The sequence below is a fragment of the Neoarius graeffei genome, chromosome 7 (genome assembly GCF_027579695.1).
Source record: "Neoarius graeffei isolate fNeoGra1 chromosome 7, fNeoGra1.pri, whole genome shotgun sequence".
Classification (NCBI taxonomy): Eukaryota; Metazoa; Chordata; class Actinopteri; order Siluriformes; family Ariidae; genus Neoarius; species Neoarius graeffei.
Genome location: NC_083575.1, coordinates 87,057,529 through 87,073,802, shown reverse-complemented (window position 1 = coordinate 87,073,802; position 16,274 = coordinate 87,057,529). Strand labels below are relative to the sequence as shown.

General features: G+C 42.3%; 1 protein-coding gene across 1 annotated transcript in view; it reads left to right on the top strand.

The window, feature by feature from the left end:
* nr3c2 (nuclear receptor subfamily 3, group C, member 2) overlaps positions 1-16,274 on the top strand; it is a 316,747-nt gene that overhangs the window by 234,846 nt on the left and 65,627 nt on the right. The window contains exons 6-7 of the mRNA XM_060926549.1: positions 190-480; positions 7,082-7,226. Of these exons, the coding sequence (XP_060782532.1) occupies positions 190-480; positions 7,082-7,226 (436 nt within the window). The remainder of the gene's footprint in view (positions 1-189; positions 481-7,081; positions 7,227-16,274) is intronic.

The following is a 16,274-nucleotide window of genomic DNA, read 5'->3' as shown; positions in this document are numbered from 1 at the left end:
GATATCATTCCAAGCAGTACTATGATAGAATGGTAAAACCTTTAAATTTCCAAACCCCCAAACTTTCTGAAACTTTCCAGTTTTCTAACATAAATTCTGAACTTGAATTCGCAAAATGCTCCCATTTTTTATAACTGTTTAAAAGCTGAATCCAGCCTTTCTTAATGCTAACTCCATTTCTCCCCTCAGCACGGAAGTCGAAGAAGCTGGGCAAGCTGAAGAGCGTGAGTGAGGACTCATCTCTTCAGAATTCAGAGAAGGAGCTGAGCTCGAACATGGCTCTGGTTCCTCACGGTGCCTCTGTGGCTCCCTTCCTCTCACCGTCTGTATGCAGCGTGCTGGAGCTCATCGAGCCTGAGGTGGCGTTTGCAGGTTATGATAACACGCAGCCTGACACCACCGATCACCTCCTCACCAGCCTCAACAAACTCGCTGGCAAGCAGATGGTGCGTGTTGTCAAGTGGGCCAAAGTACTTCCAGGTGAGATTAACACTTTATTAAGGCTCGAGATTAAACTATTTAAATGTAAAAGATAGAAGTTCTGCTTCTCAAGATCTGGAGTAGGATTTTATCTGGTTCAGAAAAAAATAGTGTTCAGGAACTTCTTACTTCTTAAGTAAAAAAGTTGGTCATCAAGATAATGAGAGAGTTCCTTGCACAAGTATTCACCCTTTTAAATGTTTATATACTTTTTTATAGTGTTACAACTTGAAACTGAAATGGATGTAATTGGGATAAAATAGATGATTTTATGTCCAGGACTGGTTCTAAAAAATATTCTGAATTTATTATTAAAAATGGAAATAATATGGTAGAACTGGAACTCTGCTTAGAGGAGGCCATCCACCAAGGTGATGATTAGAAGAGGCCAAGGGTAGCTCTCAACCACCACCATGCTACCACCACCATGCTTCACTGTCAAGTGTGTTGGATTTCCACCAAACACAGTGCTTTTCTGCCAAGGCCAAAAAGTTCTCATTTTGGTCTCCCAGATTGTGGACCATGGTTCTCCAACATGTCTTTTAGCAAACTCCAAACAGGATTTCATATATTACTCTAACATAAAACCCAACTTTGTGGAGTGTCCAGTCTCTGGTTATCCTGTGAACAGATTTACTCCAGCACCTTCAGAGATCACCTTTGGCCTCTTGGTTGCTTTGATGACCAGTCCCCTCTTTACCTGGTCTACAGATCAGTGAGTCATGGTCTTGACATATTCTTTCCATTTTGAATAATGGATTTAGTGATGGCGGCACGGTGGTGTAGTGGTTAGCACTGTTGCCTCACAGCAAGAAGGTCCTGGGTTCAAGCCCAGTGGCTGACGAGGGCCTTTCTGTGTGGAGTTTGCATGTTCTCCCTGTGTCTGCGTGGGTTTCCTCCGGGTTCTCCGGTTCCCCCCACAGTCCAAAGACATGCAGGTTAGGCTAATTGCTGGCTCTAAATTGACCGTAGGTGTAAATGTGAGAGTGAACGGTTGTTTGTCTCTATGTGTCAGCCCTGCAATGATCTGGCGACTTGTCCAGGGTGTACCCCGCCTTTCGCCCGTTGTCAGCTGGGATAGGCTCCAGCTTGCCTGCGACCCTGTAGAAGGATAAAGCGGCTAGAGATGATGAGATGAGATGAGATGAGATTTAGTGATGGCGGCACGGTGGTGTAGTGGTTAGCACTGTTGCCTCACAGCAAGAAGGTCCTGGGTTCAAGCCCAGTGGCTGACGAGGGCCTTTCTGTGTGGAGTTTGCATGTTCTCCCTGTGTCTGCGTGGGTTTCCTCCGGGTTCTCCGGTTCCCCCCACAGTCCAAAGACATGCAGGTTAGGCTAATTGCTGGCTCTAAATTGACCGTAGGTGTAAATGTGAGAGTGAACGGTTGTTTGTCTCTATGTGTCAGCCCTGCAATGATCTGGCGACTTGTCCAGGGTGTACCCCGCCTCTCGCCCATAGTCAGCTGGGATAGGCTGATCCTGCACAGGATAAGCAGCTACAGATAATGGATGGATTTAGTGATGCTCTGGGAGATCTCACGTTTGGAATTTTTTTTTACTAATCAAACCCCAGTCAATATGTTTCTATGTTTGTCTCGGGCTTGCTTTGACAGCTCCTTGAGCTTCATGATGCTGTATGTTTTAATATGTTCTTTAACAAAATCTCGGTTCTTCCAGGAACAGGTGTTTTGAGATCACGTGACACTTTCATTGCACACAGGCCAACTCCATTCAACTAATCCATGAATTCCGACGGTATCTTGTTGCACCAGAACGAATTTAGAGGTTTCACAAGAACAGGGGTTGTGAAATCACTACCTTTATATTTCTGTTAGTGAATAACTTTGCAAATGATATTGATCTTGTTTCCTTTTTCAGTATTATGGGCTATTTTGTGTTGAATCATAATTAACATAATCCCAGTAAAGTTTCTAAGGGTGGGTGGGGGGTGTTCAAGGGTGTGTGTGAATACTTATGCAGTGGAAGTTCCTGCAATGCTAATAAATTTTAAATCAGCATGCATAATCAGTGGACTATAGTGTGTAATACCTATAGCTGTAGTTAGCGGTAAAGTAAACTAATGCAACAATCATCTCCTACACCACACACAGAAGCCGAGATGTAGTGCAGTGTATATAACTGAATTATCATCAGCATAATGAGGAGAATGTGGTGTTGACTACAGTTTTGTAACGCTGCAGTTCACACTGTAGTCGTTAAACTCACCCCCTCTGAGAAGCCATTTGTTGTATTGCAATTATTTGATACCAGGGTGTCTGTTCGCTTTATCCAGATGCAAAAATAGAAAGTCAAGCAGACACAAGGAGGAACTGGTCCTCGCTCACTTTCAGACACACGCTGAGATGAAGAGCGCTTCAATTCAAATCAAGCACAGCTGCTTATTCTGCATTATTGGGGTAGTGTTATCGTAATGCTTAGCGTGTTAATGAGGCAGTATTCATTTTCTCATGAAAGACAACAGATCTTAGTGTTAAGGATGCAATCTACACTCGAATGGATGCTTATTTAAACAATCACTCTTTAGTTTAGAAGCTTTAAATCGGCCCTGCTGTTGTTTAATATTAACACTCTCGATTCTGATTGGTCACAAGGTTCTAATACGCTAGCGTTTCTATAGTAACAGCTAAGATGTGGTGGATGGTCCATAAAAACTGATTTAAAGCTTGTGTATAATTATTGATCCATCCATCCATCCGTAACCGCGTATCCTGTGAAGGGAAAGCTGGAGCCTATCCCAGCTGACTATGGGCGAGAGGCGGGGTACACCCTAGACAAGTCACCAGGTCATCGCAGGGCTGGTAATTATTGATGTGGTGAAGTTTTCAGTGAGATGATGTTTATTTAGCAGTTTTGGAAGGAGTCTCCAGTGTCAGTGCTTTGTAACATTCAGGGGCTAAAGATTAAAATTCAAGTTACATGAAACCAGACCTCCGAAAGCACTTTCTATGGCAGGTGACAGCTAGGAGTGCCAGTAAAAACAATAATAATAATTAAAAAAAAAAACTCCATACCATTTTTAATAATATTAAATTATATTAATTTATTTACGTTGATTAGAAACTCCCTCCTGTGGCAGGACCTGGTCTTCCCAGGCAGCCTCCCATCCTAGTACATGACCAAGGTGGATTGGGCAGCACCAATCCCTGTTTCTATAGCCCTCGGCCTCTCACCTATTACATAGCTAGAGTTACAGTGGGGGGCCGGTCCTCTGGTAACCACGAGAGTTTGACTCCCCACTCGCATCTGTATTGCGGCACCTCACCAGATGGCAGTAGGTACCATTTTTATGATGGTCTTTGGTATGACCTGACCACAAGTAGAACTCATGATCTCCTGGTCCAGAGGCAGACACGCTAATCGCTAGGCCAGCTCGCAGTTATCAATAATAATAAAATTATATGAATAAGGAAAATGTCGGTGGAATTCGCGTACGCAAATTTTATGATGATTTGTCCGTATACAATCATATCAAGTGCGTAAAGTTCAATGTTGGAGAAGTATTATTGCACTTAATACAGTATTAAAATGCAATTAGTCACATATTTCTGTAATGATGTCATGCATGGAAGCAGTGTGTGGACATGTTTTCCTTTTGAACTCACAGTGGGAAGTGTGCAGATAAATGCATTGCATTCGAGTCAATGAGTAAAGTGCTGACTTTTAACAAGAAATGTTTACGAGATTCTTGCAGCCATGCTGAGAAATTAAAACGTATCCAAGGTCTTTGAAGTCATGTCAGTCTGAAACACAGTTACGGCTCACTGACTGGTAGTTGTTTTCCCCAAGTCTTGTTCCAGAGATTGTGCTGGATTTCGAACCATTTGGAAAAGAGCCATTTCCATCAACGACTGGCTCAGTTTCAGAATGAAAATACTGCTGGTCTGGAACCATTTAGGCAGTATCAATTTATCACCATTCATTGATATGGCATCGTTGAATGAAACCATGGCATAAAAACTTAAAAAGGCAAATTATCACCACTGGATATTTGGGAAGTGGTCCACATTAGCTTCATAACTATCACAAAAATCACATTTTTTTCCCCAGCCCTATTCCAAGAAACACATTTGCCAGCTGTTTATCTCAATTTGGCTTCCCATTTCTCTAATCACAAAACAAGAAACAGTTTGAGAGTAAGAGCTACTAGCCAATCCATTCTCAGGACGTGTTACACTATGATGATGTGACATTCATCCTTTGAGGTCGAAGATGACCATGACTTCAGTTTGGTGGGTGGCAGTTGTGGATTCAGAAGTGACTGATGAGGCCAATCCAGACTTTGAAGGTACGCCCACATGTCGACGTTCCACATGCCAAGGTTGAGTTCCTTCACTATCTTTTTGTTGTATTTCCACCGTTGAGTGGGATCCCCACCGGCCGCATTGTGCTGGCCAGGGTTAAGTGAAGCAGGCTATGTTTGGGGCACCTTTTCTAGCCCCTTACTCCATGGAGGTGAGCAGAGTAAATCCTAAACAGGGCTGCTCAGACACCTGGGTGCTGCTGAACTCTGCTGCTGCTTCGTTCCAGCAGAGAGCAACCCTATACCCTGGGCTGCCTGTGTGCAGGTTCGTGACTACAGCTTCCAGTGTTTCTGCACCTGCTGCTTCGCCACTTGCCCATCACCACAGAACTTGAATTTGAATTTGAAGTCATGACTTGCACGTAACTTGGATTCGAGTGAGGGAGAGCTGCGTAGCCTTCAGCCTCACTCTCTCATCCTGACCTAACTGGGTCCAGGGGCAAGACAGAATCAAGACGGCTGGAGCTAGGTCGGGATGCAGTGGATGGCCAACAGTGTTCTAGGTGTTGTATTGTGCCCTGATCGCACTCCAAAAAAACACTTTGCTGGGTCTGCCTTCCTACCCATTGAACCACCAGGTGATGGTCTCCTCCATGCAGTCTAGTCTTCGGTTGTAACCCTGACCAAGGGGAGCGAGGGGTTGCTCGTGCTTGCTCAAAGCACCACCCCAGGCTAGTGGAGGGAAGGAGACGTCTTACTACTCCATTGCATGGTGGTCAAGGACGGCACATGGCCGCTGCCCGAATACAGATTCTACACTGTTGATGTACACTATAATCTTACACTATAATCATAGTGCAAGAAGTGGAGGAAACAAAATGTTTCTGGTGAAGGGGTCATCAACTGGTAGACTGCGGCCTGACGTGACTCTCACAAAGTCTTTCAGTGGATCAAACTGAGCATGTTACAAATCACTGTAGCAGAATGAAGCAACTTATTCAGAGTCAAGTGACTCCAGTTTTTTAAACACGAACAATCGGGGGTCCTTCATTCATCCAATCACGTGTTTATGTACATTACTTAGCTGAAGGCAACTCATCAGACCAGAGACGAGCTACAGGGCCAGAGCCAAGATAGGTCATAGATTTTTGGATTTTATTTACCCTCTATACCCTGATTGTTGGACTGACGAGATGGCTTGTTGAAAAAAACATCCATGATGTAAATGGAGAAGTAAACAAATCATTCATGGCTAAACATTAAAAGGTAACTTGTTTGCACAAGAAATCTGGATAAGAGAGTTTAGTTGAAGACTACAATGAGTGCAAAACTGTTCATGGCAACTGCAGTCCTAAAGTTAGCAAGTTAACTGTAGCCTTCAGACATAAATGTATTACTGTAAGTGTCCAGAGCATCTTCCAAGTGCGACTTTCGACTGTCCATATGGAGCCGTCCTAGACAGGAGCGATGTGATGAGACTCCAGCCAGAAGTAGGGTATCAGGATGGATCAGGCAGGTCAGAGGAGCAGAAGAGGTCAACATCTTACTGGTGTCTCAGGATCAACATGTAACTCAGAGAGGGATAGACAGAGGGAAGAGATTTGGGGAGGGGGGGGGGACGACACAGGTTGTGAGGTATGCCCAGTGTCCCCTAATGTGTAAGAACAGTATACATTTTGCACTGAGTGCAAGCAGGGACTCCGGCAAAACTAACTATGACAGCATAACTAAAAGGGAGAGCCAGAAGGTAAACACAGTCACGAGGGAGCCCTGGGACATAAAGCAGCAGCCACTACACCGTCAACAAACCTGAGTGAACGAGTGAGAAAACAAAAATAATAATAAGGTTTTCTGTTTCCTGAAACCTGCTAAAGCACCAGCACTAGCCACATGTTGGTGAAAAGGGAGTTTGGCTGAACTGAAATCATCTCCTCCTGTTTGACTCATGGTAACCACATGAGATGGTATAAAGCAGACCATGTCCAAAGAGTTATCCATCGACAACAGGGTAATAAACCAAGGCCTCGGTGTTTTGTGTAATGCTAAATCTAGTGAAAGAACATGACAGTCTATTGCGTCTAGACAAATATTAGCACGGGTAAACATCCAGCTATGGTACCGGAAAAACACCCAGACTCTATCTCCCTGTGTGTACACAACCCTGTTTACCTGCTTGTTCATGTGTTACTGATGTAATTCTTAACACGTAGAGCGACACATATAGTCCCGGCTCAGTAAACACGTTAGATCCTGTTTAATTTCTGACAGACCGCAGGTATGACGGAGTGGAGTGTCCGATTGCAGAAAGTCCCTGTATATTGATGCTCTTGCTCTCTGCAGGTTTCCGCACATTGCCCATCGAGGACCAAATCATGCTGATCCAGTACTCGTGGATGTGTCTCTCCTCGTTCTCACTCAGCTGGAGATCCTATAAACACACCAACGCCCAGATGCTCTACTTCGCCCCGGACCTCGTCTTCAACGAGTAAGTGATCCTATTTTTTCCTTAAAGGTTATTGATCAGCCAAGGCTTATGTTAGTAAGTGAAGAAAAGCTTTTAAGCTCCTGCTTTATTGCCAAATCATCATATAATTGTTTTTATTACATAGACACGAAAGTTTTACAGGGAAATATGCCACTTGTATTTTTCATCCAAGCTCCATCTGGGGCATGGAGAACCAAAACTCGACATGTCACATAATTCTCGATGCGTCACTCATGAGGAAATTGATTAATTGTTTTTGATAAATTTGGGTACTTTTTGTTTGTGAATGTGTCGATATAATAAAAAAAAAGTCACACGCTGGATTGAAGATATGAAGTTTATCTTCTCGTGTTGAAAAACTTGCATTTTTCATATGAAATACATCACGGATCTGAGGAACATATTTAAATAATATTGGCTGGCGTTGAGTGGTATATCATCTATATTCCATTCAGCTAGCATGATACTGAACGAGTCGAAGACGAGTAGCTGAATGGAATATATCTGATATTCCATGAAAAAAAGCCAGCCAATATTATTATTATTATTATTGGGCGGCACGGTCGTGTAGTGGTTAGCGCTGTCGCCTCACAGCAAGAAGGTCCTGGGTTCGAGCCCCGTGGCCGGCGAGGGCCTTTCTGTGCGGAGTTTGCATGTTCTCCCCGTGTCCGCGTGGGTTTCCTCCGGGTGCTCCGGTTTCCCCCACAGTCCAAAGACATGCAGGTTAGGTTAACTGGTGACTCTAAATTGACCGTAGGTGTGAATGTGAGTGTGAATGGTTGTCTGTGTCTATGTGTCAGCCCTGTGATGACCTGGCGACTTGTCCAGGGTGTACCCCGCCTTTCGCCCGTAGTCAGCTGGGATAGGCTCCAGCTTGCCTGCGACCCTGTAGAAGGATAAAGCGGCTAGAGATAATGAGATGAGATTATTATTATTATTATAATACACATCCTTTTGGATGTTCAACGTATCTTTCTCTTTCAAAATTCTCTCAAAATCTTCCATATTTAACAAAGCAAACCTGGTGGCCATGTTCGTTGACAAATTGTCCCAGTCGCTCGCTAGCACGGAAGTTTTACGTCTCCGTGTGACGTCATGTTTTCTTGACAACCATGCAATATCATAAACCATATCCAACGCTCATTCCCCATTGGGTAGAGTTTAGTAATACATGTAGGATAAGCGATATGCTAACAATATTGCATGCTATCAAACCAAATGAATGAAACCCACTAGAAGGGAATAGAACACATGTTTTTATTCCATCGAAAAGTGTCCTGTATATGTATAATAATTCCCGATATTTCACCCCGATGACGTCACTCCCAGTGTTTTCCTGTTGACTGGACGCACGTCGTCAAAATGGCGAACCAGTTCAAAATTAAAATTCTTTTTATTAACTTGCTTTTTTTTTTTCTTTTGGTGGCTGTGCCCATGTAATATAAAGAACATTATAAAGTGGTGTGAAGATATGAAGTTTATTTTCTCATGTTGAAAAAATGTTTCACTTGTTCGCTTCACTCACTCATGACATATACATTCACCACTCGAAGATAAACTTCATATCTTCGCACAGCCATGTAATATCTTCGATATAATTAGTACTAAAAATTATGCCTAAATAAACCTACATTGGTGCTATTTCATTCTCCACTTCCTCATACATTATACAGTGCTGCACACAGCTCCGCTAGTTAGATTGGTTGATTATCTGTTTGTTTACTTATCATTACATCATGATACATATTGATAATCTTGAATGTACAAGAATACAATAAAAGTCATTCTCAAAAATAAGAAAAGAACAACATTTAGGGGATTATATCATTTTTGATCGGTCCCTTTTGATTTTGTTATATTGATAGTTGAATTTTAAATCCGCGAGTAAGCCGAACGCGTGATACAATGAGACGATGGTATCTTTTGACCAAATGATCATACCATGAACATTTCAAACCGTAACACTTGCACGTCTAACATACAGTTTCACCATCGATCTCATAGCTGAGGGTCATTTTTAAAGTGAAACACCGAAGGAACGTGATTCAGCTTCACCATGGACCGATAACTGTTTTGTATATTTGTCGAGAAATGTCATATGTTGCAAGAAACCACATCAGGAGTTCTGCTTTTGAGATTCTGAATGGATGGATGGATGGATGGATGGATGGATGGATCGATTGATCCAGAAAGCTATTTGAAGTGAGTGTGTGAGGATTAGAGTTTGGAGGATGTTAAACACGTAACTTCTTTGACTCACTAGCGACAGTAGCATTGTAGATTCAGCGGAAAATGAAAGGAGGACATGTTTTGGTTTGAGGAAGCAACTTTGGAAATGATATTTTCAGCATGTTCATTTTTTTTCAGTCATTTTTAAAATTTTAAATCTCAGAAAACACGCACACTGGGGGCATCATGGCTCAGTTGGATAAGGCGCCATACCATAAATCCAGGGACCTGGGTTCGATTCCAACCCGAGGTCATTTCCTGATCCCTCCCTGTCTCTCTCCCGCTCATTTCCTGTCTCTACACTGTCCTATCCAATAAAGGTGAAAAAAATCTTTAAAAAAAAAAGAAAGCACACACATGTTAGAACATGTAGGCGACAGTCTCTCTTTCATTGCTGACTTAACGGTATACAAATAGCTTTTTTAAATACTTAATGAATATCATTACTAATCCCTAGTGTGAGGACGCTAAGGAAATTCTAACTATTTACTTAAAATTTCTAAATTAATTATTTGCTTTTAACTGAGTGTATATAGAGGACATCACTGAAAGTTTTTCCTTCAGTGGTGAATGTATATATCACCAGTGAGCGAAGCGAACAAGTGGAAATATTTCCAACACAAGTGCTGCCAGGCAAAACAAACCTCGCCCGGCAGCACTTATTTTATACCAATATGTTGATAATGGTAATATTTCTCAATCCTCAGCTGTCAGGTTATAGTCCTGTGAAAATCCATGACCTTGAGTTTGACATTTCAAAGTCAATCAAGGTCAAAGCTCATGGTGCCAAATGCAAGCCCATATGGCACTTCCTATAAGTTGATAAGGGTAAACATCTGTCGCCCATCAACCGTTTTCAAGTTGCAGCCCTCTGAAAATCCGTGACCTTGAGTTTGACCTTTCATAGTCAATCAAGGTCAAAGATCATGGTGCCAAATGAAAGGCCATATGGGAGTTCCTATATGCTCATAATAGTAAACATTTGTCTATCGGCAACCGTTTTTGACTTATAATGGAAAATATGTTATTTTGACCAAAAGGTTGACCTTTCCAGTGACCTTGACCTTCAGCTTGATCCAATTACCCCCAAAATTTAATCAGGTAATCTTTGGACCATTGCAGACCTACCCTGAAAATTTGAAGTCAATCGGTGCAACCGTCTAGACGCTAGATTGTTAACAGGCAGACACACAAACAAACAAACAAACAAACCGCACTGATTAGAATCTCTCGACCCGCTTACTCCATCGCGGGTGAGGTAATGAGAACACAAACTTCATATCTTCACGCCACCATGTAATGTTTAAATATGGAAGATTTTGAGAGAATTTTGAAAGAGAAAGACGCATCGGACACCCAAAAGGAATGTGTATGTATAATAATAATAATAATAATAATAATAATAATAGCTGGCTTTTTTTCATGGTATATCAAATATATTCCATTCAGCTACTCGTTTTCGACTTGTTCAGTATCGTGCTCGCTGAATGGAATATATCTGATATACCACTCAATGCCAGCCAATATTATTTAAATGTCACTCAGATCCGCGATGGACTTCGTATGAAAAATGCGAGTTTTTCGACACGAGATGATAAACTTCATATCTTCAAGCCAACGTGATTGTGATTTTATTTTTATTATATCGACACATTCACAAAGTACCCAAATTTATCAAAACAGTTCATCGATTTCTTCACGACTGACATTTAGAGATTTATCACGGTTTTGGTTCTGCATGTCCCAGATGGAGCTCGTATGGAAAATACGAGTGGCGTATTTCCCAGTAAAACACTCGTGTCTATGTAATATAACTGGATATAAACAGAATTGTGGGGCGGCACAGTGGTGCAGTGGTTAGCGCTGTCGCCTCACAGCAAGAAGGTCCGGGTTCGAGCCCCGTGGCCGGCGAGGGCCTTTCTGTGCGGAGTTTGCATGTTCTCCCCGTGTCCGCGTGGGTTTCCTCCGGGTGCTCCGGTTTCCCCCACAGTCCAAAGACATGCAGGTTAGGTTAACTGGTGACTCTAAATTGACCGTAGGTGTGAATGTGAGTGTGAATGGTTGTCTGTGTCTATGTGTCAGCCCTGTGATGACCTGGCGACTTGTCCAGGGTGTACCCCGCCTTTCACCCGTAGTCAGCTGGGATAGGCTCCAGCTTGCCTGCGACCCTGTAGAACAGGACAAAGCGGCTAGAGATAATGAGATGAGATAAACAGAATTGTACTTAGCGTCAGTAACTTTGAAAGTGAGAAAATAAAACACAAATTAACTTTTCTTCTGACTGTGATCCTCATAAAATTTGGATGATGCAACTTCCTGTTTGAACATATGATTTGTGGAATGTGCCAAATATTACATGTGAATGTGATGGGTTAGTAAGTTAAAATGTATAATCTGTAATGGACAACTTGTGGAAAATGATCTTTTAAGAACGAGATGTGAAATGGATTTAGATATTAATGGGAAAGCATAGTTATGGTAATAATGAACAGGCAAAATTAACGAGTGATTTCGCTGAAACATGCACAGGTTGTTGTATTTAAATGTATTTTACATATAGTTTGCATACATGTTTATTAATGTGACAGCAGCAGAACAGAGAACGGCCCAATCTGAAATCTTCCATATCGTTGGTGCAAATATGGAGTCAAAATAAAAAGCCTCACTTTTTCCTTGAGGTCTTTGCTCTTTTTTAAAATTACGCAAAATGATGCATGTTGGTAGATACACAATCCAAAAAAAAAAAATCTTCGGCACATGTAAATAAATGCTCATCTCATTATCTCTAGCCGCTTTATCCTTCTACAGGGTCGCAGGCAAGCTGGAGCCTATCCCAGCTGACTACGGGTGAAAGGCGGGGTACACCCTGGACAAGTCGCCAGGTCATCACAGGGCTGACACATAGACACAGACAACCATTCACACTCACATTCACACCTACGGTCAATTTAGAGTCACCAGTTAACCTAACCTGCATGTCTTTGGACTGTGGGGGAAACCGGAGTACCCGGAGGAAACCCACGCGGACACGGGGAGAACATGCAAACTCCGCACAGAAAGGCCCTCGCCGGTCACGGGGCTCGAACCCGGGCCTTCTTGCTGTGAGGCGACAGCGCTAACCACTACACCACCGTGCCGCCCATAATGAAATGTTTCAACATTAAAAAGTATTATAAAGAGTAATCAGTAAGCCATAATAAATGAAACAACGTCAATATTTGGTGTGAGACGACCCTTTGCTTTAAAGAACAAAATAGTAGTCTCGGGTACAAGGAGTGCAGTTTGATAAGGAAATAAGCTGTCGGTTTTACTGAGCATCTTGCAGAACCAGCCACAGTTCTTCTGGACACTTTGACTGTCAGACTCGCTTCTTAAAGCTAGACGGCCTTTCGATTTCATAAAATCGGTGAAATTTAGTTCCCTCTGAAATGTGGTCATTGTGATATGTTTATTTCTGTAATGTCTAAAAAAATCAGGCCATTCTGTGGCTGGGAAGTTATTTAATTTGAAAGGATTAAAGCAAATAATGTGCATGAAATCGCTCACTTTGCGCAGTCAAGCAGACAGAGGAAGTCCGTGTGTGCATGCGCAAGTTTACCTTCTTCTTTTGGGTTTCACGGCAGCTGGCATCCACAGTGCTGCATTACTGCCATCTACAGGTTTACCTTTGAGCGTGCACTGACAGTTCCATCATTCTGTCACTAAACGAACAGCTGATCACACCGAGGTGCTCGCTAACCACCGATATTTATTAGTTTGGTCCTGCGTTTCCTTTCCTTCGTATATACGGGTCAGCCACAATCAGATGTACCTACTTGTTTGAGATCATGTAACACTATGTAACAGCCTTCTATTTATGTTTATTAAACTATTTCGTATGTTGTAATGGTAGACTATCATTGCCAATGTATGACGTTTCAAAGCCAGATCATAATTTACCACCACTGAATCCATGTTTCAGTTTTTTTTTATCAGACAAACTCTTCATATTGCACATTTTCACCATGTAACGCATGTTCATTTGATTTAATACCCCAGAATGCATCATTGCTGCTTAAACTTGGCAATAATTTGTCAAACACTAACTGTTTTAGTAAATCAGCAGATTTTTGAGGAACAAATTGACAGCTGAATCACGGAATTCCGATAAAAATGAAATCTTTCACAATAGTTTTGTCAATGGGGGGTGCTGAACCTAATGCCGCTTTTCCACTACAAACGCGGCTGAGTTGGGCTGAGCGGGGCTGTTGGAGTTGCATTTCGACTACAACCGCGCTGAACCGTGCTGGCTGGAAGTGGGTGGACACATTGGGTGGAGTTAGCGAAAGTGGGTGGACGTCAGGTGATGTCGTTAAGCAGCGCAAACAGTGACATCAGTGATCTTTTAAGCGGTAGTCTCACGATCCGGATAGTAAACAATAAATATGGAGGACATGGAGTCGTTAGTGTTGCTGGTCTTGGTGCTGTGGCTTGTTGTCACTGACAACGCGGACAGATACTGGCAAGAGCGTATAGATGAGGCGAGGCGCATAAGGCTTCAGAAATTCTCGTAATTCGTAATTCTTCTTCTTCCGGGTTTACGGCGTTTACAGATCCCAGCGTGCTCGCGGGGCGTGTGAGGGCGTGTGAGGACACTCCTCCTCACCAATCAGTGCACAGGGGAGTGTCTGCTCACGCCCCCAGCCTCACTCGGCTCGGTTTGGCTCGCTTCAGCCCCACTCCAAAACCGTGCGAGTTTTAGGGGCTAAGCAGGGCTGAAGCGAGCCGAGTTGTACTGGTTTTTGGTAGTCGAAACGCGAACCGTGTCGGGCTGAAGTGAGCTGAAAAAGGGTAGTGGAAAAGGGCCATAATTTGTTTTCTTTGTCACTGCAAAGTTGAAAATGGCCTGAGAAATCTTATTTAATGCATTTTAATTAACACTTTAAATTGAATACAGACATTTTACGTAGTATGTGATATGATTTGATACAAAAACCTTGTTGCTGGGGGCATATGTTTGCAAAATTCACATGCCAAAGATTTTGCGTGTCATTTCCGTTGTTTTCTGTAGTGTCCGTAACGGTCTTGCTGGAACAGAATGCTGCAGAATTTTTTACCATTTTTGGTGATTATGACATGCATTGGTCCTGTTGGCCTCATGTAGGGCTCTAGTTACATATTCATACGTCTTTAGTTGTTATATTAATAGATATATTTGCAATATGTAGTGTCCGTAACGCCAAATTGATATTTTGGTAAAGCCAGTTAATTGAGCCTTCTTGACAAATTTAAATGAAACCTTCATGTGAGAATGACGCAAATTAATCATATTCTTCTCTCAAAGTTGTAATTGATTGAATTAAGACCCCACAGGCCAACTATTTGAACACTAAATTATTATAATCAAGATGTTACCAGGCAGCACGGTGGTGTAGTGGTTAGCGCTGTCGCCTCACAGCAAGAAGGTCCGGGTTCAAGCCCCGTGGCCGGCGAGGGCCTTTCTGTGCGGAGTTTGCATGTTCTCCCCGTGTCCACGTGGGTTTCCTCCGGGTGCTCCGGTTTCCCCCACAGTCCAAAGACATGCAGGTTAGGTTAACTGGTGACTCTAAATTGACCGTAGGTGTGAATGTGAGTGTGAATGGTTGTCTGTGTCTATGTGTCAGCCCTGTGATGACCTGGCGACTTGTCCAGGGTGTACCCCGCCTTTCACCCGTAGTCAGCTGGGATAGGCTCCAGCTTGCCTGCGACCCTGTAGAACAGGATAAAGCGGCTAGAGATAATGAGATGAGATGAGATGATGTTACCAAGACATATTTTGACCATTTAAGATACAGCCCTGGCTTGTTAATAACATATATTTTTACATAATGTGCTTTTTAACACTTTTGTTTTTGAGACGGCTATTCATGTACAGTTGAACCTCGTTTGAGTGGCCTCCCCTATTGCCGGCCAAAAGTGGCCTTATAATGTAGTGTCCGTAACGTCAACAACCTAGCAGAATGGGGCATGTATAAAATGAGGTATATTTTCAAAACGGAAAGAGAATGCTACATGAAATTTTAGGTATGGGACCCCAATATGTTCAAGCCCATAATATCACAGTTTTGACCATTTTTTGGTAACCTTGGGTTTTTTGTCATTTTGGAACCTATAAAGTCCATCTGATCTTGGCTGACCCGATAGCATAACGTTTTTTCTTCTCACTTTCTTTCCGTTACTGTAGTCGGTCTTTCACGTTTCATTCGCACACTCGCGTCCTCCATTTTTCTCTCCTGTTTCAAATTTGTATCGCACAATGCCAACGGGGAAAGCCCACCACGTCATGCATGATGTAGTATCTTGCATGGTGAAGCAGGAAAAAATAGCCGAGAATTTAGGGCCATGTGGCTTTAAATTCATTAATTGTTCTTGTTTAAAAAAAAAAAAAAAATTAGAAGTCTGTGATTCGAATTCTGTAGCTTTCGGTCCACTAAAGAGAAATAATTGAGTGTCGGGAAAATTCTTTTTATGGCCTAGACTTGAAAAGGCAGCCTAGCTTTAATTTTGCACCAAAACCCAGTAGCCTTCATTATGTTTTCTTTTTTAATCTGAAAAGTGTCTCTTATGTAATATGCTGCTCAGATACAAAGTTGTTGGTTTTTTTTTTTTCCTGTAACACTGAAGTTTGTACTTGTAAAAGAAAAAAGAAGGAATGTTTGGAACTCTGATATGTTTTTGTACCGACTCGATAATGTAGAAGTCATAAAATGGAAATCGATAAAGTTTGTCGGAAAAAAAAATACATAGTGTGCCTAAGACTTCTGCACAGAACTGTAGATATATATGGATGACTCTACACTG